The sequence below is a fragment of the Nymphalis io genome, chromosome 12 (genome assembly GCF_905147045.1).
Source record: "Nymphalis io chromosome 12, ilAglIoxx1.1, whole genome shotgun sequence".
NCBI classification, from domain to species: Eukaryota; Metazoa; Arthropoda; class Insecta; order Lepidoptera; family Nymphalidae; genus Nymphalis; species Nymphalis io.
The window spans coordinates 2,365,861-2,389,457 of NC_065899.1; the positions used below are offsets into that span (position 1 = coordinate 2,365,861).

At 32.4% G+C, this 23,597-nt stretch overlaps 4 protein-coding genes across 11 annotated transcripts in view; 1 reads left to right on the forward strand and 3 right to left on the reverse strand.

The window, feature by feature from the left end:
- LOC126772173 (monocarboxylate transporter 2-like) overlaps positions 1-6,375 on the forward strand; it is a 153,595-nt gene extending 147,220 nt beyond the window's left edge. For all 5 annotated transcript variants that reach the window (XM_050492388.1, XM_050492392.1, XM_050492391.1 and 2 more), the window contains 8 exons: positions 1,670-1,829; positions 2,044-2,351; positions 2,444-2,665; positions 2,750-2,887; positions 3,789-3,915; positions 4,538-4,632; positions 4,975-5,195; positions 5,986-6,375. In XM_050492388.1, the coding sequence (XP_050348345.1) occupies positions 1,670-1,829; positions 2,044-2,351; positions 2,444-2,665; positions 2,750-2,887; positions 3,789-3,915; positions 4,538-4,632; positions 4,975-5,195; positions 5,986-6,231 (1,517 nt within the window). In that variant the 3' untranslated portion in view covers positions 6,232-6,375. The remainder of the gene's footprint in view (positions 1-1,669; positions 1,830-2,043; positions 2,352-2,443; positions 2,666-2,749; positions 2,888-3,788; positions 3,916-4,537; positions 4,633-4,974; positions 5,196-5,985) is intronic.
- A 741-nt stretch (positions 6,376-7,116) lies between these two features.
- Positions 7,117-7,814, reverse strand: LOC126772268 (uncharacterized). Its single transcript, XM_050492559.1, has one exon. It carries the CDS (start codon positions 7,812-7,814, stop codon positions 7,236-7,238), a length of 579 nt encoding a protein of 192 aa, XP_050348516.1. The 3' UTR covers positions 7,117-7,235.
- A 32-nt stretch (positions 7,815-7,846) lies between these two features.
- On the reverse strand, positions 7,847-16,509 carry LOC126772237 (uncharacterized). 2 transcript variants are annotated; one of them, XM_050492515.1, is made up of 7 exons: positions 16,370-16,503; positions 16,009-16,088; positions 15,140-15,297; positions 10,901-10,972; positions 10,693-10,831; positions 9,317-9,435; positions 7,847-8,117 (listed from the first exon to the last, which is right to left on the reverse strand). In XM_050492515.1, the coding sequence occupies exons 1-7, from the start codon at positions 16,489-16,491 to the stop codon at positions 7,971-7,973; spliced, it is 837 nt and encodes a 278-aa protein (XP_050348472.1). In that variant the 5' UTR covers positions 16,492-16,503; the 3' UTR covers positions 7,847-7,970. The 2 variants fall into 2 exon arrangements, with proteins under 2 accessions (XP_050348472.1, XP_050348473.1); XM_050492516.1 differs by lacking the exon at positions 15,140-15,297 and having other exon boundaries at positions 16,370-16,509.
- Positions 16,510-16,817: 308 nt separating this feature from the next.
- Positions 16,818-23,043, reverse strand: LOC126772157 (putative uncharacterized protein DDB_G0282133). 3 transcript variants are annotated; one of them, XM_050492350.1, is made up of 4 exons: positions 22,953-23,043; positions 20,584-22,687; positions 19,837-20,235; positions 16,818-19,539 (listed from the first exon to the last, which is right to left on the reverse strand). In XM_050492350.1, the coding sequence occupies exons 2-4, from the start codon at positions 22,676-22,678 to the stop codon at positions 18,092-18,094; spliced, it is 3,942 nt and encodes a 1,313-aa protein (XP_050348307.1). In that variant the 5' UTR covers positions 22,679-22,687; positions 22,953-23,043; the 3' UTR covers positions 16,818-18,091. The 3 variants fall into 3 exon arrangements, with proteins under 3 accessions (XP_050348307.1, XP_050348306.1, XP_050348305.1); XM_050492349.1 differs by having other exon boundaries at positions 16,818-19,536; positions 19,837-22,687; XM_050492348.1 differs by having other exon boundaries at positions 19,837-22,687.
- Positions 23,044-23,597: the final 554 nt, after the last annotated feature.

Here is a 23,597-nt window from a genome sequence, read left to right on the forward strand (position 1 = left end):
CAGTTACAGTACAATTTAGGAGAGTAACAAACCCACTATTTTTTGCAAAACTTAATGCCATTCATATATATTATTATAAACATATGAATACATTCAACTAAATTGAATGGCAAGCAGCAGCTGAAACAGTACGGTGATCTATTGTTGCTCAAATGTGATATTTTCATAGTTTCAACTCAGTGCTTTTCTGGACTCCTGGTGTAAATAGGTGACCTCATAACTATGTCGGACGATTTATACCTTTTAACTAAAATTCAGTTGCAGTACGAATCAGGAGAGTGACAGATATATACTTAACGATTTGCTCATTTTAAACGAAACTTTTGCTATTTCAAGAAATCTTAAATATATTTTGTTTATATTCCGTATCGTTTCGAAAATTTGCTGATATAAATGCTTTACATTTTTTTTTAAATTCTGTTTCCACTAATTTTTGTTTTCGATAATTTCAACTAATTTGAATAGCAAGTGGCATCTGAAGCAGTAAGGTGATTCTTGTTAAAATTTGGTATTTTTAGAGTTTCAGCTCTTTCATAGTTTAAGACACCCTCTGTCCTTTTCTGGACTCCTGGTATAAAATCATTCTTTATGATCGATTGAATATTTAAGACGTAAAAGCGTACCAAATTACTGACACATTTACAATATTAATAAGGATTTTAAAAATGCTGGTTTTTATCGCATTTACTCTTCGTTAAATGTTCATTAAGCCGAGATGGCCCAGTGGTAAGAACGCATGAATCTTAACCGATGATCGTGGGTTCAAACCCGGGCAAGCACCACTGAATTTTCATGTGCTTAATTTGTGATTATAATTCATCTTGTGCTTTACGGTGAAGGAAAACATCGTGAGGAAACCTGCATGTGTCTAATTTCACTGAAATTCTGCCACATGTGTATTCCACCAACCCAGCATTGGAGCAGCGTGGTGGAATAAGCTCCAAACCTTCTCCTCAAAAAGGGAGAGGAGGCCTTTAGCCCAGCAGTGGGACATTCACAGGCTGTTACGGAAATGTTCATTAATCTTGACGCACAAAACGCGTTCACGGTTATAGGATTAGTACACGCTTTTGGTATTCGATATGTATGGAGTGTAAGTAATATATAATATTAAGCTATAAATATAACGCCTAAAATTGATGAGATCGTTTATAAATTTAACTGGTCATAACTTTTATTTAGTGAAATAAAGATAATTGTTAATTCTATACTTAGCTTAATAATAACAATAACCGATATTCAAATATTAATTTACTAGTAAAATTATATTAAGGAATGAACAATAATTGATTATTTATTTATTTATTTTTTACCGAGTAGTATATGAATATATTAAAAAAAATAAGTATATGGATAGGTAAAAAAATTCATATAATAAATTTATGTGTATATTCGCACCGTTACACTTATTTAAAATTTTCTTAAATATATTGAAACATAAGATTTAAAATAAATATTCATTTATTTCAAAACTTTACTACACATAAGACATTATCACAACAAAGCGAATAAAGCAGGTTAAAAGTGTGTGAAGGCGAGACGTAGCGGTCTCCGGGTGAAAAGTGTACTGTACACATAACAATAATATCAAAGACAAACAGAAAAACTTAACTAAAAAAATAATGACAACATCATATAATTAAATCAATTATTTTTTTAACAATTTCAGGGACCGTCGTAGGTGTAGGCGTCGGCTTAACCCGAGACTGCTCAACGTTAATGGTGGCTCAATACTTCAAAAGGAGAAGAGAGCTCGTGGAGATCTTCATTGTAAGTGGCAGCGGTCTCGGCATAGCCGTCATGTCGACTTTCATCAAAAGTGCCATCAGGTAAACATTCGTTATATAAACAGTCATATTTTAATTTTATTAAGCTACAATTATCTGTGCCAAAATGTGCCAAATTTAGGAAATGAAGATACTACGTACATATTCATGTACAGCCAGCGTTATTCCCAAAGGCTGTAATCCTCAATATTAGAATAAGGTTCACATATTCCAAATAGTCCGATATGATTCAAGATAATACCATAAATGATTTCAGAGCTATCGGTTGGCGATTGGGTCTACAAGCGGTTACAGGAGTGGTTTTTGTCACTTTTATACTTGGAACATTTTACCGCTCCGCCTCTTTGTACCACCCACAACGTCGTGCCATACTGCATCTTAAAAACCAGAACAAAATCAAACGGAAAATGAAGGATAGAAATAAAACGGACGACAGGCAACCGTTTTTTGACTTTTCTACTCTGCGGTCTAAAACTGTGAGAATCTTACTTATGTCGACTGGAATATCAGCGTTTGGGATTAACACGCCGATATTTTATTTAGCTTATCATGCCGAAGAAGAAGGTTAGTAATGAAATAATTTATTTTAACAGCCAGCTACATTTTGTTTTAGGTTGTAGTTATAAATTTAAAAGTAAAAATAAACATATTTTTAGGATTAGGCGACACAGCAGAGCTACTGCAAGCATACCTTGGTTTAGCATGGGCAGTAGGATGTGCGGCGTTTGGTCTGCTAGTACGGCAGAACTCAGCTGAGTGCCGTATCGCCAGACAGTACCTCACCCAAGCTGCCGTGTTTGTGTGTGCGTTAGCCACAATGGCGCTAACCGCTGTTGAAGGCTCGTATAGAGGATATGTGATGTTTGCGTGGGTCTACGGTAATTATTTATGTTTTGTATCATTATTTTAACTTCATATTGTTAATGAATATATTTTTAACCCTAAAATGTATATTTATGCAGGTATTTTTTGCGGCGGATACCACTATTCACTAAAAATGTATACGTACGAACGAGTACGTTCTCGAAACTTTGCGCGCACATGGGGCTTCGTGCAGTGCTCGCAGGCCGTGCCCATCGCTATTGGGGTGCCATTATCAGGTATAATATTACTACGACGGTACCAAAATATTTTTTTTTATTTTTTTTTTTTTTATATATATATATATGTACCTACTGTAGGTAATCAACTATAATAATCTACTTATAAAGGAATAATAAATAAGGAATAATAAAATAAAAAACGCTACTTATAAAGCAATTCGATTTCTGCAATTTTATTTAATTTTTAAAGCCGAGATGGCCTTGTGGTAAGAACGCGTGAATCTTAACCGATGATCGTGGGTTCAAACCCGGGCAAGCACCACTGAATTTTCATGTGCTTAATTTGTGATTATGATTCATCTCGTGCTTTACGGTGAAGGAAAACATCGTGGGGAAACCTGCATGTGTCTAATTTCACTGAAATTCTGCCATATGTGAATTCTACCAACCCGCATTGGAGCAGCGTGGTGGAATAAGCTCCAAACCTTCTCCTCAAAAAGAGGAGAGGAGGCCTTTAGCCCAGCAGTGGGACATTCACAGGCTGTTACGGCTTACGGAATTTTATTTGTATTTGCAAATACATAAGATGCCATATTAACAAATAAGTAAAATTAAAGTGATTGATTAAGATATTGAAAGGCATATTAATCGCAATATAATAAAGTACCAGCTATTTGCCCTTTTGGTTTGCATTGATGGCTTCTATTTATTTGTATGATGGTATTTATTTATTTTTTGTAAAAAAATATCCAATACTACTCAGGCACCACCTACATGACAGAAATCTTCACGCACGTCCAAACAGCACTACAGTAACAGCCTGTTAATGTCCCACTAAAAAGGAGTACCAAAATTTTAACTCAGTCGGATGACGAATGCATGTAACTAAAGAATTTGAATAAAAACAAGTATAATGTTTCTGTATAAGATGATGAGTCTAATCTTTATATTTAACCAGGGTACATAAATGTGGGTTGCGGCGGCAAAGCTGGTTATTACTTCAGCTCAACGTGCTCACTCATCGGTTCCCTGTCGCTTTTCTGCATCGACCTGCACCGTCGCAGCGTCGCTAACAAACACACCAAGTACGTTGACCGTCAGGCGGAGTTTATATCCTTTTGAAATAGGAATACCGACGAGCAAATGGTTCTCCAGGTGGTAAATATACCATCTCCCCATAGACATTGGCAATGTAAAAAAATTAACTGTTCCTTACACAATCAATGAGCTTCCAAGTATTGGAACTAAGATGATGACCCTTGTCTATTATACACTAGTTAAGTCACCTTTTAAGCGGAAATGTCACGCCAGTGTTTCACACAACTATTTCAATAAGATACAACCCATATTTGACGCAGCAGGTTTCGAGTTTATTTTGCGAGTTGTTGTATGTTTTTCTTTACCTTTTATATTTAAAAACATTTTAAGCACATGAAAATTCAGTGGTGCTTGCCTAAGTTTGAACCTGCGATCATCAGGTAAGATTCACATTTTCTAGCCTGGACCTTTATATCTAGGGTTTTTTTAACCGTCTGGATACCACCAAGTCATCAGATATTCTATCAGTCCAACTACTACTGTATTTCTTGCATCATCAATATCGATGGGCAGTGGCGATTGTCATCAGGCGCCCATTTGCCCGTCCTTGCCTTCATATAAAAAAATAATGATGTATTTATAACATAGTATTATTCTTTTTTTTTTCAGAGAAAATGGCGGTACGGTTGGTTGCGAGTCGACAGCTACGTCACGGAATCGTGATCGCGAGCCGCGCACCGCTACCGGAGCTGCAACTGCATTAGGTAACACACATACCTTAACCACCTCCTTCATTTATACAAATATATACGTCACGTTATTTTATAACAAATATATAAATACACGCACATACTCATCACTATTAGCAATAATTATCTTTTAATTCCGTATCATTCATCCAGTTTTTTGTTCAATATAAAAAGCACATTTTTTATCTTAGTTACGATATTAAATCACGCCTCAAAAACCCTACCACAAAAGTTAATTTAAAATGTAACGTTTTAATTATGACTGACCTATAAAGATAAATATAATGACATTATTTATGGCAATACACAAGGACAGAACATATAAGAATTTTTTTTAAATAATCCCTTTACATATAGTCCTAGGTGCAGAGCTAGTAGCACCAGGTAGAGCGGGCCGAGATCTATTACTAGATAGCATCGGCCCTGGTAGCCTTGGATCCCCCCCGCCCAATCTCCCTCCAGAACTGACGTGCATCAGCGAAGAAGGAGGATTAGACTTAGATTTAGATCTAGACATACCGGAACACCTGTTAGAGGACCTGGATTGTGGGGGAGATTGTATTACTAGCTGTAATAAGGTAATTTAATTTGATCTTCTAAATACAAGTGAGATTTATATTTTAATTATTCGTAAGAGTTGTTAAATAAAGTTAAAATTTAAATAGTTTATAAAACAAGACAAGCAAATAAGCCACCAGTTGGTGAGTGGTCACACTGGTTACCAACAATGCAAAAGTATAAATCATTTCATCTTTCGTAAATTTGCCGCCAACACTAGTGTATTATTGTAATATAATAAGTTCATATAAACTATTAACGTATTAATTGTCACTGAGAATTGATAGACCTTGTGAACGCAGCCTTGAGGCGGACTATCGATACTCTTATAAAAGATATCGAAATGAGATCATAGACAATTTTTAGTACTTTTTATAGTTTTGAAATATTCCTAACAACTAGGAATTCAGTTATTTCTGTTTTTATGCTACTTATCTCACTCTTCAAGCCTCAACACAAAAATACTTATAGATATAATCAACGAGAGAGTCGCTCCCCAGGTGCAAAGTCCTAATCACCTAAATATTATATTTGTACGTATCATAAACCATAAGTACTTGCTTAAAAAGGCTTTGATTAATAATATTCGACAAAAAAATAAATAGCCGATAAACAAGCATGAAATAAGAATTATTCGTTGATCTCCATGCAGACTAAATAATATTTGTCGGAAAAGAGTAACTACCGAGTTTCTTGCCGGTTCTTCCTCAGTACATTCCGAACTATTTTTTTCATAACACAGAGATAGTTTTTCAGACAAACGCGTTCATACACAAAATCTGTATAATATTTTAATTCTTTATTATACAGGTGGAAAACTATTTGATGCTAAGCGAATACGAGAACAATCTAATCGCAGAGATTCCTAACTTGAACGAACGTCGGGGACGGCGATGGTCCATCGTCGTCGCTAACTCAAACTCCCCGCAGCCTTCCACCAATCAGGAAAACCAGAACACTTCGCCCGAACATCACAGAAATTCAATCAAATCGAAGAAAAAGTGCCATAACACAAACAACAGACTGATAACAGTGATCAATGAAGCATCGTTATAAACCACTAGTGGAATAATGTTGAGACAATAAATAGAAAATAATTCGTTTAGTGTACCAATGACCTATTTAACCTCATAATTTATTTCTTGTGTGTGTATAGTAGCCTCATTTGTATAACGTTCGGTATTATTTATTAAATTATTATGAAAAATGCTTGACTTTTCTTTGTAAACCATGTTTTAGCCGCGATATAAGATCATATTAAGAAGTATTAATTTTTATTATTTTTCCCGACATTTCGACAGATAGCTGCTCCAGTTGTAACTAGAATCATCCCAATTGACAGAATAATAGACTTCGAAAGTGGAATACCCCCTGTACCATGGAAATTATCACACCATGCAATTTTTCATGAGAACCTTTTTATACTATGTTTTTTTAATATATAAAATAGATAGGCGGACGAGTATATGTGCCACTTGATGGTAAGTGGTCACTAACACCCATAGACATTGGCAGTGTAAGAAATGTTAAACATCGCTTACATCGTCAATGCGCCACCAACCTTGGGAACTAAGATGTTATGTCCCTTGTGCTTGTAATTACACTGACCCGCTCACCCTTCAAACCGGAATACAACAATACCAAATGCTGGTATTTTGTGGTAGAATATCTAATGAGTGGGTAATACCTATCCACGAGCTTGGACAAAGCCCTACCACCAGTAATTTTATTGCAGCACAGTAACTCCTACCGTTCAACCAATCGCAACGACAAATGTTATTTATACACAGACAAGATAACATCTGCCGGGTTTTACTAGTGATTATAAATAAAATGTCATTTCGTGATCATGACAGCCAAAAGGCGGGTCGAAAGTACCCGAATATGATATTTAAAATGAAAAAAAACAAAAAAGTTTAAAGTGTACAAAATGAAACAACATTTAAAAGGGGGTAGTTAAATATATTATTGACATTTGTATGATAATATAAATAATAGTAATAGTTCTTATAACTAGCGAATACAATACTGCACAAAAATATTATTGGAACACAATTATACTATAACCTCTGAGGAGTAACAATGTCTTCTAAGAATTGGGCAAAACAGCGCATCGCTTGTAGCAGAGCCGCAAGGAGTATCGAGAGAGATAGACTTACCAACTTCTGACTCTCGGATTTAACTAATTCGTTGTTTGAAACAGGAACTAAGCTGCGATTCGAATCTAAATTAAGAATACTTGAATTATCACAATCGACGGTATAAACATTTGTACCGACAACAGACTCACACATCCTTGAATCACAAACGTCATTATTGACATCACACGATACATTTATCACAATAAAATCCGAATCGATTATGTTATTTCCATCGCCGTCCACTTCGTCGGCCTCGTCCAAGGTCAACCTGAACGGGCCCGTTGCTTTAAGGACGTTATTATTATTAACATTTGAACAACTTGGAATTGGAATCTCATTCCAGAGCACAGCACAACGATTATTATTGGTTAGGCACTTCGTTACTACATTATCCGTTACGGTTGATCTTAAACTATCACTAACATTTCTATTACGATTATAAACGTACCTCATGGAATCATCGTTTTCACCTGACGACATACCACTGTCGTTATCCATAATACTATCTCGTATTGGTGATATATGTTCGATATTATTGTTTTCTATATTACTTTTAACTTCAACTTTAGTGCTATCAAAACTTCCATAACTTTTACTTGGAGCATAGTTCGTAGTATGCTGCTGTACCGTGCCCGAGGAGGGCACGGCCTCGGGTCAGGAGACTTTACCGCAAGTAATGCTCCCCTTTATGACCATCGTGTTCGATATAAGCTCTTGCGTCCCAAATATGCTGTCGACGTCGGAGAGTGACGCACTGTTCAGAGAACAGGCGTCATCGAGTAACAGGTCAGATCTTAATCCCTGTAAAAAAATATGTAGTGTGTTTATCGGGACGAGAACTATTGTTTGATGAGCCTTAAGAGTGTTTTTTTCCTTCATAAGCGTATTGACTCAGAGCCGACATCCAGGCTTGCCTCTTTTATTGGTTTGAAAGGGAAATATACACATTAGCTTCGATTTTCAAACATCTGTAAACGTTCCTAATTTTTATTCAAAATAGCCAATCAGCTTCGCATGTGGGCCACGTGATAAGTGTCCACCAATCATAGACATTGACACTGTTTAAAAAATGTAAGCCATCCCTTACATCGCTAATGCCAGCTTGGAAACTAAGATGTTATGCCCCTTGTGCCTGTAATAACACTATTATAATCACATTTCAAACAGGAATACAATAATACTGTCTTGTTGTTTGGTGGTGGAATATATCAGGACTGGTAATCATCCAGACGAGCTTGCACAAAGCCCTAACACTTAGAACAATTAAAAACCAAGCTTCGATTTTGAAACATTTCCTACGAATGTTCTTAATTTTCACGGTTCGTTAAATAACAATGTTACCAATGAAAGTAACCTCTAACGATTCTTATCGTAGGCATGAGAAAACAAGTACCTGACAATCATGTTGTAACATAAATTGTTACATTATGTAACGTAGTTTGAATTAAAATGAAGTATTCATTTATGATCTGACTGACCTACTAAAAATGCTAATGTATAAAACATTATAAAAACATATGACATTGACTTCTTTAGTAAAAAAGAAACGTAAACTATGACGTATTTTTGAGATATTTGTTGTTGTTTATTTAATTTGTAATTTTGTTATTTTTACATTATTTTTATACATATATACGTCCAATTACTTTAGAGCACTTAGTGACTGTCACTAAGCTCTAAACCCTTAGTTAAGTAGGATTTATTTTTTGTATACTTTGTTCGCATTCCAAAAGTAAATAAATAAAATAAATCACATTAAAACGAAGTAAATATGTTTAGAATTTATAATATAACATATAAAGGCGGATAAATAATCGACTACCAAAGACGAAGAATAGCGTGGTAACAGAAAACAATACGTCGGAATTGGAACGTACACAAAACTTTAAATCATCCAATGAATAATAAATACAAATTTTATTAATTATATTTATATTAAAGTTTTTTTAAATATTAAATATTATAAATTAATAAAATGTTGAACGAACACAACGTCTTACCTCTGAAAAATATTCATAGTCTCTTTCGAATGACAGTAAAAATATGCAGAATATTCCCGCCAAAATATAACTACAAAGAGAACTGACGACATGACACACGTAGACGCCTTTAGAACCATCTGGAACATCAAAATCAGAACACACGTTTCAATTTAAAAATTAATTAACGAATTATACTTTTTAATGCATAGCAATTATTTGTCTTTTCTATTTTATTTTATTTTTTTGGTCAAGGAAAAGTTTACACTTTACGGTCGGTTGCCTGCCTTTTACTAATTCTATACTAACTCAACTGTTTTTGCCAAACTGATCCGTTAATTACATTTAACATTAAAATAAAAACTTTGTCGGCTCTTCCGATACCCATGGGTTAAAATGGTTACTTTCTACTCAACAAAAAATACACGGAACTTTTATCCGAATATGCGTTATCATAATTTTAATATTCTTTATTCAAGTAAACTCTTTTGAATCGTCATGTTACAGGATTAAATTTACTGTAAACTTACCATCAGTTCGGTACATAGGTTGCTCAAACGAAATACATAGTCAACCACATACCTACAATTATTGTACCAGTGAACTATATATTATACATGAAAATGTTTGGAGCTAATTCGATCACGTTACTGGACCGTTGAACTAATTTCTCTTTTTTTTTAAGGTTTTTTTATAGAGTAGGAAGGCGGACGAGCATATGGACCACCTGATGGTAAGTGGTCATCAACGCCCATAGACATTCGCATTGTAAGAAATGTTAAACATCGCTTACATCACCAATGCGCCAACAACCTTGGGAACTAAGGTGTTGTCCCTTGTGCCTGTAATTAGACTGGCTCACTCACCCTTCAAACCGGAACACAACAATACCAAGTACTGTTGTTTTGCGGTAAAATATCTGATGAGTGGGTGATACCTACCCAGACGAGCTTGCATATAGCTCTACCACCAGTATGTTTCTGGTTTAAAGGCTTAAAGTTATATCATACTAATATTTACAAGTTTATTTTATATCATAGTTAATGTCAAAATTCAGATATATATTTTGTTAGCACCCACTGTTATATATGATAAAGATATTTTTTTTTGTTTTTCGTCAATTAGTGTAAACATTAAGTGAGCAACAACTTTTATTTGCATGTTAAGTTAACCTTTAATCGGTATATACTTTGTAACACTACTTTTATATAACTACACATTCATAAAATGTTTTTCTTAATATATAACGTAGCCTCCTAATTAATAAATAAATACTTTATACTGCTTCGTTTCCCTTACACCTTACAGGTTTAATTGAAAACAAATCATATCGTAATGAACGTAAAAATTGAATTGACTTTATAAGAATGAATTATCATCAAACAGTTTTATCTCACCTTCAGGTAAAAACGAAGAGACCGTTCCGAATATTGCCATCAACACTAGAACAGGGAAGCTCACGTTTGCAAGGCATTGCCGGACTACTGTCAACCGTCTATCATAAAACAATGTACAAATATATGTCGTTATGATGCACTGAAACAAAAATACGATAATAAATTATTGCTATCATTTCCCGAACTAATTTATGGGTAAATTACCAACCTGCACCCACATGTACAAAGTTCCGAAACCACATATAAATATATTTAACGCTCTTAAACATTGTTCATCTACCTGAAAAAGAAAAAGGACAACTATCAATAAAATCCTCTACAAATTTTTTTACCTCGTTTAATTCAATATGCTACGAGCACGATCTTTATGAAGGATCTTCCTTTAAATCGAATCTTTGTATGTTTGATGTTTGTCCATCAAAATTATCATTTTATATCAATCTATAGACACTTATTACCGTTTATAAATCTACAATCATCGGAAATAATGTACGAAATTCATTATTAAACGTAACAGATTTATAAAGAATTATAAATAGTAATAATAAGTTGCCAGTGCAATTACAATTCTGCCAGTTATTGAGTTATATTTAATTTTAACATTTTATTCGTTTAATAGATACTTTTTGGTTTAATGTCTTTATGAATAAATTTAGAAAATGATTAGTGTGTTTGTCACATTAACTGTAATTTAAAAAAAAATGAAATGTTGATTGTTATACCATAAGGCATACATACGGATATATTGTAATTGCTGCTTAAAAAAATGAAAAACATAACTGGTCCAAATTAATTGGATTCAAAGATTTATTTAAAGTTCCCGTTATCTTGAAGTTGTAGATAAAATAATATAAACGTGCAATAAATTCATATCTTATATCCTATTCATCGATTATAGGTTCAAGCATTCATTTAACTATTATTTTGTGCCATACTATGAAGAAAACTTAATCGACGACGACGAGCCGGTTGGCGTGGTTGGTAGATACTTGCCTTTTCACGCCGAAGGTTGGGTTCTATTCCCACCCAGGACAGACATTTGTGTGCATGAACATGTCTGTTTGTCTTGAGTCTGGGTGTAATTATCTATTTAAATATGGATTTACAAAAAGAAAAGTAGTATATATAGTATATCAGTTGTCTGGTTTCCATAGCACAAGCTTTGTACAAGCTTAATTTGGGATCAGATATATATATATATATATATATATATATATATATATATATATATATATATATATATATATATAGCCGTGTGTGAAAAATGTCCCAGGATATTATTATTATAATCGATAAACTTTGTGGGTGCTTGTAAACACTTCATGACACTCGAGAATCCATTAATCATATTTCCTTTTAAATCACACTAAAGCACAACAGGGCTAGTCATAAATAAATTAATGTTTAGTAAAATACAAGGTCGATTCAATCACGAGGGCTCATCCTCTCCGTCGGTTCTCATCCTGTTTGAAACATGAGTAACTGCTATTGGCTAGTATACAATTACGGTTTCGACCCAAAACACGTGACAAATATTTGCTGGGTCATTTAACGGTATATTCGTCTATGTCGTGCGCATTTCCGGACCCGCGATGAAGGGCTTCATAGTGAAGCCATTTAATATGAATCGCTAATAAGAAACCATAGAGCTATTTCTTAAATTTTTAATTATAAATTCTTAGCACTTATATTATAATCTACTTATCATGAAATAATAACTTACAAGTTGCAATCAAGGCCTTCTCCTTCATATTAATACAAACGAATGGGAGAAAAGATAAAATATCAGCCATGCGAGAAACACTCGTGCTCTACTAAGAATCGCGAGTAGAAATTCTTAAAGACCGTATGCCGCGACGGCAATGAGCATGACGCTCCCTTATTTATTATTTTTAATCATAATTTTTTTATCGAAAAGGTGAAAAAGCGGACGAGCATATGGGCCACCTGGTCATTGTAAGAAATGTTAACAATCTTTTACTTCCACCAACCTTGAGAACTAAGATGTTATGTCTCTTGTGCCTGTAATTACACTGGCTAACTCACTCTTCAAACCGGAACACAACATAACCAAGTACTGATGTTTTGCGGTAGAACATCTAATGAGTGGGTCGTACCTACCCAGTCGAGCTTGCACAAGCCCTACCACCAGTAAAAATGTGTATGCCATCGGCGGAGAGCCGCCGCCGTACTCTACATCTTTGTTTGTGTATTATTATAAAAATAATTAACGAAACTGTGTTTTTATTTTTCTACATAAATATTTATTTGTTTTCTTTATTAAATTTAAATGTTTTACAACTAAAAGACGCACGTAACGGCGGCATTTTTAAATACCTATATTCTACTATCACTTTTAAATTGTTCTTTTGTTAAAATATACGTTCGATGTTTATTTGCCTCACTAAGACACGCTTTCGCAACTGACGGGCGACGTTACCGTCCAAATTGCTTGCATCTAAAGGCGTTACTGCTTCTAATTGTAACTTTCTCGTGAAATGCACTCGATTGATAGCATATTATATTTAGCGAAGCGAAACGGTAACAAGTATTACATACATATATAATATAAAACGTTTGTTGTTAATTGTACTAACACGAATAATAAAAAATTATAAACTAAAATTATATACAAAATAAATACTTATAAATTATAAACTATTAGTATTATTTCAATATCCTTTAATACTTCACTTATGTACCTTTTTCTATTATCTGTATACAACATTCTGATAAAACTAAAACAATTTCAAACGCATTAGAAATATTTTGGCATAATAAAATGTTACAATTATATTTTAAACTGTAAAACAAAATCATGGCAACATTGTATGATTACGAACACACTTGCATTTTGTTTAACAGCACAAATACATTCGTAATCGTACATCTAAAATGATTTCATGTTGCGTTTCTTCATCTCTGACTCGTCATTAAAATAGTGATAGTAACGCTAGGCAGCAGTTCTCAAGCTTCAAATATTCCGTGCGAAATTTAACAATTATTAATATTCATTTTGCTTCAAATAAAAACTACTTCGGATCAATAATGAACCTAACGCAAAACTATTATTAAAATCGTTTCACAAAGAAAAAAAGTTAAATATTAGACACAAAAGTTATATTTCAGTTGAAAATATCTCAAAAGAAAATATTATAAAATTAAAATTTTAAGACAGAGCTATGATTGATTATAAAAAAATTAAGTTGTTTCTACTTTTCCATAATCAACTTATTTTTGCTAGCAACACTTTTTTCTCATCGCGTCCTTGAAATTAAAAAAAAAGATTGACTATCCCTGTTTTAACACTCACGATTTATCTAAATGTTCAGCGAAACGATAAATATTGAGAGCACCTGATGACAGGCAATGTTGTGGTTAGCGGTCAGTTACAAAAGCAATAAGTATTAACCTAAATACCAGAGATTTGTTGCAAGTAATATCGCTAAATACACTTGTTATTTAGTACACAAGTTGCAAATATTACAAAGAGGTAGGTTTGTTCGTTCGTACACGAGAACTACTAATCTTATTTATATCGAACTTTCACTAATGATAGGATATAGTTTAAGGACAGACACAGGCTATGATAAGATTTTATTATGTTATATATTTTAAGATTTACTATCATATGAGAATAAAAAATATATAATATAAAAATTTCCATTTACTCTTTATAATTTAAAGCAGTAGTAACAGTAGTTTCAGAGATATTACAAGATCTTTGAAATGTAAAAGAGACCTGGTACCTACGCTATGATGTGATAATTATGTTCCCCTGGGCGATTTCGGCCACGGCGGACAATTTTAAAGGAGACTAACCAACTGCCAACAAAATTGCACTTTCTATTCCCTCACTCTCATAATCCGATGGGACGACAAATCCGACACAACCAGGAATAATTTAGGCACAGGACCAACGACTCTCGACTAAAGGGCCTCTTTGAAAAGCCTAATCAACATCAAACAAGTGTCTTAATTAACGATAAATAATAATAATTAATCATATATTGAGTAATTCCTTTAATAGAAACTCTCGGAATTTTATTTTCGAAGAAAGTTACAAATTTAAATATTGAACCGCCCAATCAGATGAGCCTGAACTAAGTCCTATCTCTAAAATGTATTAAAAAAAAAAACTTTTAAAATGAGAAATAAGTTATAACTATTTTATAAACCATTCCATTGCTATGATGTGACAAACTTTAACCTATATTATATTAATTGATCATGTTAGTCATGTTTATGGAAATGAAATAACTTAAAAATAATTTAATTATAAAACAAATTTCATGATTGTATATTATACATAATATCTTTATATTTTAACCGTAAATATACAAACTGAACATACATAGTTTGATGAGATAATGTGTTTTGTATTAGCAGAGATGACATTTCATTTATTTGCCTTCAATGGTTACAATAACGTCAGAGTGAGCCTTACCTTAAATAGAAATAAAAAGAAGTATACCAGGAAGCCCAGAGACAGGAATGAAGCCGAGAAACAAGCAATCCTATTGGCAAAAGATGTCACATTCGGATTGGGGGTTAATGATCCTAGTATATGTATTTGCTGGTATCTGTCATATATGATTTTGCCAGCTGAAAAAATTATTTGTTAGCACATACAAAATACATTCAATAATGATATACGACTTCACCTATAAATATTGTTTAGAACTGTTGAACTATTGCCGTATTCTTCTATCGAATGTCATATCAGTGATGATAGAAAGAGATAAATAAGTCCAATAAACAATTGCTAAGCAATTTTTATAAGTAAATGTTTAGTTGGCTTGTTATGCATATGGATTTAAAAACAATCAGAAAAATAAATCATACTATTTTTTTTATTATTATTTAGATAAAATTTGTTCCATATTCCTATTAGTTTAACTATTACAAATTTTCAAACCAAAGATTTTCAAATTACAGGAAATTTATACAAATTAATGTATTATTTACTTATCTAAGAAAAAATTCATAGGTTAAAGTAAATAACTAATTTACATGTTTTTTTAAATGACTATTCAACTCACATTACATAGTAAAAAATTTAAAAACCTTCAGTTTATAATACATATGAGTACCTCTATTAAACAATTTAGTTTATTTTTTATTAGTAAATTAATTAAAATTAATACACAAATAATTTATTTGTTAATTCATTCAAACCTTTATTGATATAATTTATATATTATAGATATTTAAAAAAACTAATTATATCCTGCTTATATTTAAAAATAATATTTTTTTTTAAATTGAATCTTTAAAAGCCTACTGTGCTTAAAGTTATAACTTTTATACTCTTACCGAATGCTCCACTGGCAATGTACATAAAAGCAAGGCCAGTGTCGAAAAAGTTTGTTTCGTTAACGACTTGAGAACAAAGGCTGAAAAAAAGAGAAAACGATCTCAATACAAATAAAAAAACAAATGAAAACTACACTGAAAAGTGAAAGGTAATTGCTAGAAAAAGTAAACCTAATATTACAGGGTTAAATTATACACTGTACACCAAGATATAATGGTAATACTTCAAGAAAATTATGTAAATTTTAATATTCATAATTATTTGAATAGTTTGATATAATTATAATGAAAACGGGCTAATAATTTGTATTTCGTAATTTAAGGATAACGCACACTTCAATAACACTTTTAATATACTTACGATAAAATATAGGTCGAAGTTAAAACTATAAGCGCACATTTAAAAATTAACATATTAAGCACAAATAAAATGTAATATAACAAAATCCAATTATGCTTAAACTGTACACACAACACAACCATCAAGACGTCAATTTATAATGTCAGTGTCATATTATATTATTATTGTCCATTTCTTTATACGGCGCTAGATGAAAGTGTTCTAATGTTTTTGTTAAAATTGGACATATATATATATATATATATATATATATATATATATAGCACTTATCTAATTTGAGGATTAAAATTAGTTTAATTATATTTTATCGAACTATATCGATTAAAGAATTGTTAAGCATTATTTAAAAAAATCAATATGCAATTTTCGTTTCTTCATTAAATGTTCATTGTACTATTGCTATTTACGATACATAATATTGTTTTGGGTAAAATTAAAAAAAGACATATATTTTATAATTCTTTTAATAATAAAGATTTTTTACATTCAAATTTATTACATGTTTTCGATTATTCTAGACATATTCACATTTTTATTCACACTATCAAAATATTTTTTTACATTACAAAACCAACTCCATTTCACTGAGAAATCTTACACGAAGAAGTGCATCTATTTAAATACAGCTGATTTTTCTTATAAATGATCACATAATATATAAAATGAATATAAGCCTTATTTCATTAATTAATTTAGTTATTATATTTTCTATTTATTATTTTTTATTCAGGCAAGAATAAACTTTATGTTAAATGGCAACTAGAAAACTATTAACTGTCAACAAATACAGCGTTCGTCAAAATTAAAAATACCGCTAAATTTTTATACTCAGTGCTCACATTAAAATATTATTAATAGTATATATTGTTTGTCTATAACAAACTTTCTCTATAATAAGCGAACAAATTACCAATATATTGAAATGTCGTCACTGCAGCCTATCCACGCGCTAAATTTAGGTAAAGTGGAATAATGTTTTTCTATTAAAAGTTGTTGTTCCGCACATCTTTTAAGTTAAAAATAAGAATTTTATGCTTTAGAATAGATGTATAGTTATATGAATTGTGGAAAGAATTATCAGTTCAATTTATCTTTTAACCGGTTATCTTAAAAAAACTTATATATCTTGAAATTAATACAAAGAAAAATACTTTATTTTCGCACAAATTAATAATAACTTTAAATACTTTTTTGGAAAAGTTTAAAACATCAAATTAGTTTTCTTTAGTAATAAACGTAGTTTGTAATAACTTGTGATGGTAACGAAAGATTATTTGTATTATAAGAATATTACAAAATAAGAAGTTAAAAAATAAATATATTGTAATACAATATATATATTAATAAAACTGCAAATATTTAACACAAATTAACAAATAGAAAAAATAACATGTTTCACGGTTCAATATTACCAAAAATTGGCTAAATTGGAAAATTTGATGTGATTATACTTTGCCATAAAATTTAAAATATAATAAAACTTGTTTTTATTTTTATATAAATATATTTTAATATGATATAATATCAAGTAATTTATAAATATGATATTGTCTATCTTTTCAGATTCAGTTCAACAGCAAGCATTCATTAAATACTTTCAATCTTTACCTGATGTAAGTAGAATTGTTGAACATTACATAGTATTAAGATATTTTTCTCTCTAAATTTCAATTATTCTATATTTTTTAACATTTTAAACAATTGTTTCATATGCAACAATTCTCAACTTTTAAACCATGCAACAACAGATTCTTTGGCCTTTTTAGTTTTATTCCATACAGAATTCCAAAAACCGGGTTTTTCAGTTGGTTCTATCGGTTCTATTAACATATCTTGGTTTTTAGGGACTGATTCTAAATTATTTACATTATGGTTACTTCTTTGATTTCCATTTAAAGATTCCTTGTTGTGATTGTCATGAGGAACTTTTGTTTGAACTCGTTCATGCATACTTTGTAAATCAGTGTCAGAATTACCAATTTCTTGTGGAGTGTATAGTTCCTGGTGCATATTTTTACTAAAAGGTACTTCCACTTGTTGTTGTTGACCAAAATCCATAAAACTATTATGCATATTACTTATTTGTTGTTCAGTATCAACAAATGTTGGTGCGAAATGTTGTTGTTGTTGCTCAAAAACTTCAGGTTGCACTCCCGTTTGGACAACCGATGGAGTATTAAAACTTGGTGTATTGAATTCTTTTTGGATTATTGTTTGATCATCATCATTATATTTATTGACATATTTGAGTGTTGGTGGTGTAGTCGGAGTGCTTGTTACTCCAACCTGGTGCTCTAAACCTATCACACTTAAAATTATAGGTTCTTCATTTAATTTGTTAACATATTGGTCTTCATTAGTGTGTTTCAAGCTTAATGATTCAATCTCTTGTTGTGTTTTATATAATTTATTTGAATTAATAGGGCTTACAAAATCTTCAACCTTATCATCATGATTTTGGCCACTTGTTTCTATTGAAACTACTGGTGTATCTTCAGGACCAATATCGCCACGCCCAACTTCGTTAACAATTGGCTTTGTTGTATTTCTATTAGTACTATCACCGTTTTTATTTATTTCCGTTTTGTTTGACTTAGCCAGTGTGATTTTATTTTTTGAATCAGTTTCTTTATTTTTATTAGATTCAGTTGATTGGACAGACTTATCTGTGATTGTTTCACTTGATTGCTTAAAGTTATGTTCGTAATGTGTGTTATGGTAATTATTATTTGTACTTTGACCTTCACCCACCTTAAAATTTGATGTATTAGAATCCAATTGCTGTTTATTGTCAAGAGTATCCTTGTTTTTTTCAGATTCTTTTATTAACTTATCAATTGTGTCCCATAGACTTAATTCAGTGTTACTCAATGTGTGTTTTTTTTCATCATTAGTGACTGTGACTTGGCTTGAGGTAAAATCTTGGTATGGATCATCCTGCGGTTTTGTAACAACTTGATTAAAATTCCCCTTATATCCATTCCAATTAGTTTCTTGATTAAAACTAACTTGTTGATGGCTCACCATAGTACTTTCAATGTTTTTTTGTGCCTCTAAACTGTTAATTTTATTCCAAACAGGTTGCATATTATGAGAAAACATTGTTTGACTTAAATTATCTCCACTATTCTGATGTTCAAAATGTCGTGAATATTCTTCAAAATTTCCTGCTTTAAGAGTTTTGTTTAATAGTAACAGCTATATTTTAATACATAAGTATGCTTTATGTGTTATCCAAAAAAAAAACGAAGTTATACAAGTTAATACATTATAAATCATCAGTCAGTAATATTTAGGATTTAATATAATGTTATATATTTTTATGTCAATATATAAATAGACTTTTATTGAGTCATGGCAAGATAAAATAGACCTCGAAAAACAATTAATTGGTTTTCTGAATTAAATATTTTAACTATAAACTTAACATACTAATTGCTTGATACGGTCACAAAATTAAAACTTACTTGATTGTTGGTCTTCTATCCTGTTCCAAGTGTTAAAAGTTTGCTGATCGTTTGATTTGTCTTGTTTTTGTGGAGTTAACTGCTCAAATTTATCCCACAGATTCTGTGTCTGCTGACCAGAATTTTCAAAATTATTCCATTGATTTTGTTTTTCTTGACCCAAACTCTCTAAGTTGTGCCATTGACTTTGAGATTGTTGACCTTCTAATCCACCTGACCAATCCTGAGATTGTTGATTTAATTTTTCCAAATTGTCCCATGTGTTTTGTATCTGTTGACCTAATTCTTTAAAATGATCGCTTTGGCTTTGAGTTTGTTGTGGTAATTCTTCAAAACCACTTTGAGATTGATGTTGGTTCAAACTTTCTAAATTATCCCATTTAGTTTGTGTTTGTTGGCCTAAATCTTCTGAGTTTCCAAGTTGATTTTGAGGCTGTTGGCTTAATTCTTCAAAGCCACTCTGAGGATGTTGGTTTAAGCTTTCTAAATTATCCCATTTAGTTTGTGTTTGTTGGCCTAAATCTTCTAAGTTTCCAAATTGATTTTGAGGCTGTTGACTTAATTCTTTAAAACCACTCTGAGGGTGTTGGCTTAAACTTTCTAAATTATCCCATTTACTTTGTGTCTGTTGGCCTAAATCGGCTAAGTCGCCTAGTTGGTTAATAGGCTTTTGACTTAATACTTCAAAACCACTCTGAGGATGTTGATTAAAACTTTCTAAATTATCTATATTTTGTGTTTGTTGGCCTAAATCTTCTAAGTTTCCAAATTGATTTTGAGGCTGTTGACTTAATTCTTTAAAACCACTCTGTGGGTGTTGGCTTAAACTTTCTAAATTATCCCATTTACTTTGTGTCTGTTGGCCTAAATCGGCTAAGTCGCCTAGTTGGTTAATAGGCTTTTGACTTAATACTTCAAAACCACTCTGAGGATGTTGATTAAAACTTTCTAAATTATCTATATTTTGTGTTTGTTGGCCTAAATCTTCTAATTCACTTAGTTGGCTTTGAGGTTGTTGACTTAGTTCTTCAAAGCCGCTTTGTGGATGTTGATTAAAACTTTCTAAATTATCTATATTTTGTGTTTGTTGGCCTAAATCTTCTAATTCACTTAGTTGGCTTTGAGGTTGTTGACTTAGTTCTTCAAAGCCGCTTTGTGGATGTTGGTTTAAACTTTCTAAATTATCCCATTTATTTTGTGTTTGTTGCCCTAAGTCTTCTAAATTACCCCATTGATTTTGAGTTTGTTGGCCCAGACTGTCCAAGTCATCCCATTTATTTTGTGTCTGCTGACCTAAGGTATCAAAATTTGCCCAATCTATGTCATAAGATCGTCTCTTTCGTAAATGGCACAACTCGTCACAACTGGTTTTAGTTTGACTGTACTGATTTCCGTAGAGACCTGAAGAATACAAATTTTGATCTGCGGCCGCCGCTAAAAGTCTTTGTGATGCTTGTCCATTTAAATCACCTCCAACTGGCTTAATGACATAGGGATCACCACGCCTTTCCCATGACTTATGATATGAATATGACGAATGGTAACTTTTTGGACGGGAATTTGTGTTTTCTACTAGATTATTCGAATTTGCCGCTACGCCAGAGTTTTGCGTATCAAGTGCATATAGATTTGAATTCGCGCTAATTCCAGAACTCTGTTGTTGAGATTGATACTGTAATCGATTAGCGGCTGCCGATTTAGTATTAGCAGTATACCCATTCGCATAACCACTATTAACGTCTCTTGCGTAAGCAGTATTACTGGCACTTGAATGAAGATTAGAGGAATCTAATACACTTTGATACCGTTGCCCAGCAGCTTGAGATAATTGCGTATCCTCATAAAGTTCACTATTTTTTGGGAATGGGTTTTCCGTAGGCATCACTGTAACTGGTTGTACGTCATGTTTTTCCCATTCCTTACGATAACTATAAGAAGATTCGTAATGTTTTGGTTTAATTGTATTAACTCGCTGTCCGCTGATACTTAATAAATCAGCTTCTGTGTTGACCGCATTAAGATCATGCAACGATGAACTTTGTGAAGCGTCGTAAGTTTGAGCCGCGACTGGTATCGCTACCCTGGTTCCAGGTCTCACGTAGACTCTCACAGGTGTTGTTATTAGTCTACTTTTAGAGCTATCGTCACTGTTGCTGAAACTGTTCAAGTTGGTGCTACTTTGATCGTATTCACTTCGTGCTTGACTTCCACCATGAGAATAATATTTGTAGTTGCTTGCAGCCTGACTACCGCGTTCGTAATTACTAGCTCCGCTATATTGACTTTCTGCTTGTTGATTGTCAAATTGTCCGTAATTCGAAGCGAGTCCTGCTTGGCGGTAAGTGGAGCTAAGGCCTGAAGCCCTCAATTGGTTAGCGCTGTATCTCGCATTGTTAGCCGCCGAGTATGAGCTACCAGTATATCCCGAATGTTGGGATGAAAGCGATGAGTGTGATTGCGAATCGCCAAACGAGACACCCTCATCAAAGTTTCTACCGTGAAGGTTAGTAAGATCGTAATTTCCGGATCCATACAAACCTCTAGAATTTCCAGAAGTGAATACGCTACCAGTCCTTGTGTTTGCCCCTTCCCCCAATTCGCCATCGACTTGTCTCACAAGTGTGCTCATTTGATGCTGTGCTAATGAGTCCATATTGTGAGCTTTTTCATAATTTCCTCCCATATTACCTCTTTGAGCGCCATAATAGCCTGATTTGCTTCCGTCGTCCGATGAGCTTCTAGAAAATTGAAAATCCTCTTTTTCTTTGTACATTTCTGGTTTTCCATAGGCTAAGGCCCATATGGAGCATATCAAAATGAGTAGCCTCATTTTGAATAACATGGAACCGATCTGAAATTTATATAAAAAAAGATATACTTACTATCTTTTACATTATACTTTTATATGTTAATAAAATTTAATACAAAAGTAACTAAATACAGACATTGTTTCCTTATTTGTGGTATTTGAAATAAAATCAAAAATATAATATATTTTTTTAGTTCAAAAACTAAATGATCTTAATAAAACTTCGCACGTGTAAAAAATATTTCATTTTCCAATAGCACTTTATTATTTACACATTAAAATAAAACAAAACTTTTTATACACTTACTGCTAATATTTGATTATGCTGACAAATTAAACCTCCCCGTTGGAAATACGTATGCGCACTGACATTGCACAGGAATAAAGCGCCAATTTATTCAGTATTCATTTAATATCTACCGCAAGATAACCCCTGGCCCCGGTTTTATCGATCTTTATTCTAAGAAGTGCGAACATGCAAAATATGTTGAGTTAAATGAACATTTTACAAATTGTAGGATTTTATTAATCATGTTATGACAACACATTTATTTACGTTTGGATTTAAGGTTTCATTTGCGGTTAGCTTATATTACGATGATGCCGCGATTGTCCAGTGGCTAGAACACGTGAATTTTAACTGTAGATTGCGGGCTCAAAGCCGGGCATGAACCACTGATATGTGCTTAAATATTGTTTATTTATCTCGTGCTCGGCGGTGAAAGAAAATATCGTGAGTAAAATTGCATGTGTCGGATGATCTTCCATATCCATATCAAATAACCCGCTTCGGAGCAGCGTGGTGGAGTAGTTAAGTCTATTCCAAAATTCCTCCTCAAAAAGGACAGTAGTAGGGCATATATAGATTTACTTCACAATGCAACTCGTTTATTATTATCAGTACCCAATAGGTATATAAATGTACATAAAATATGTTTTTGTGTAAGTATTT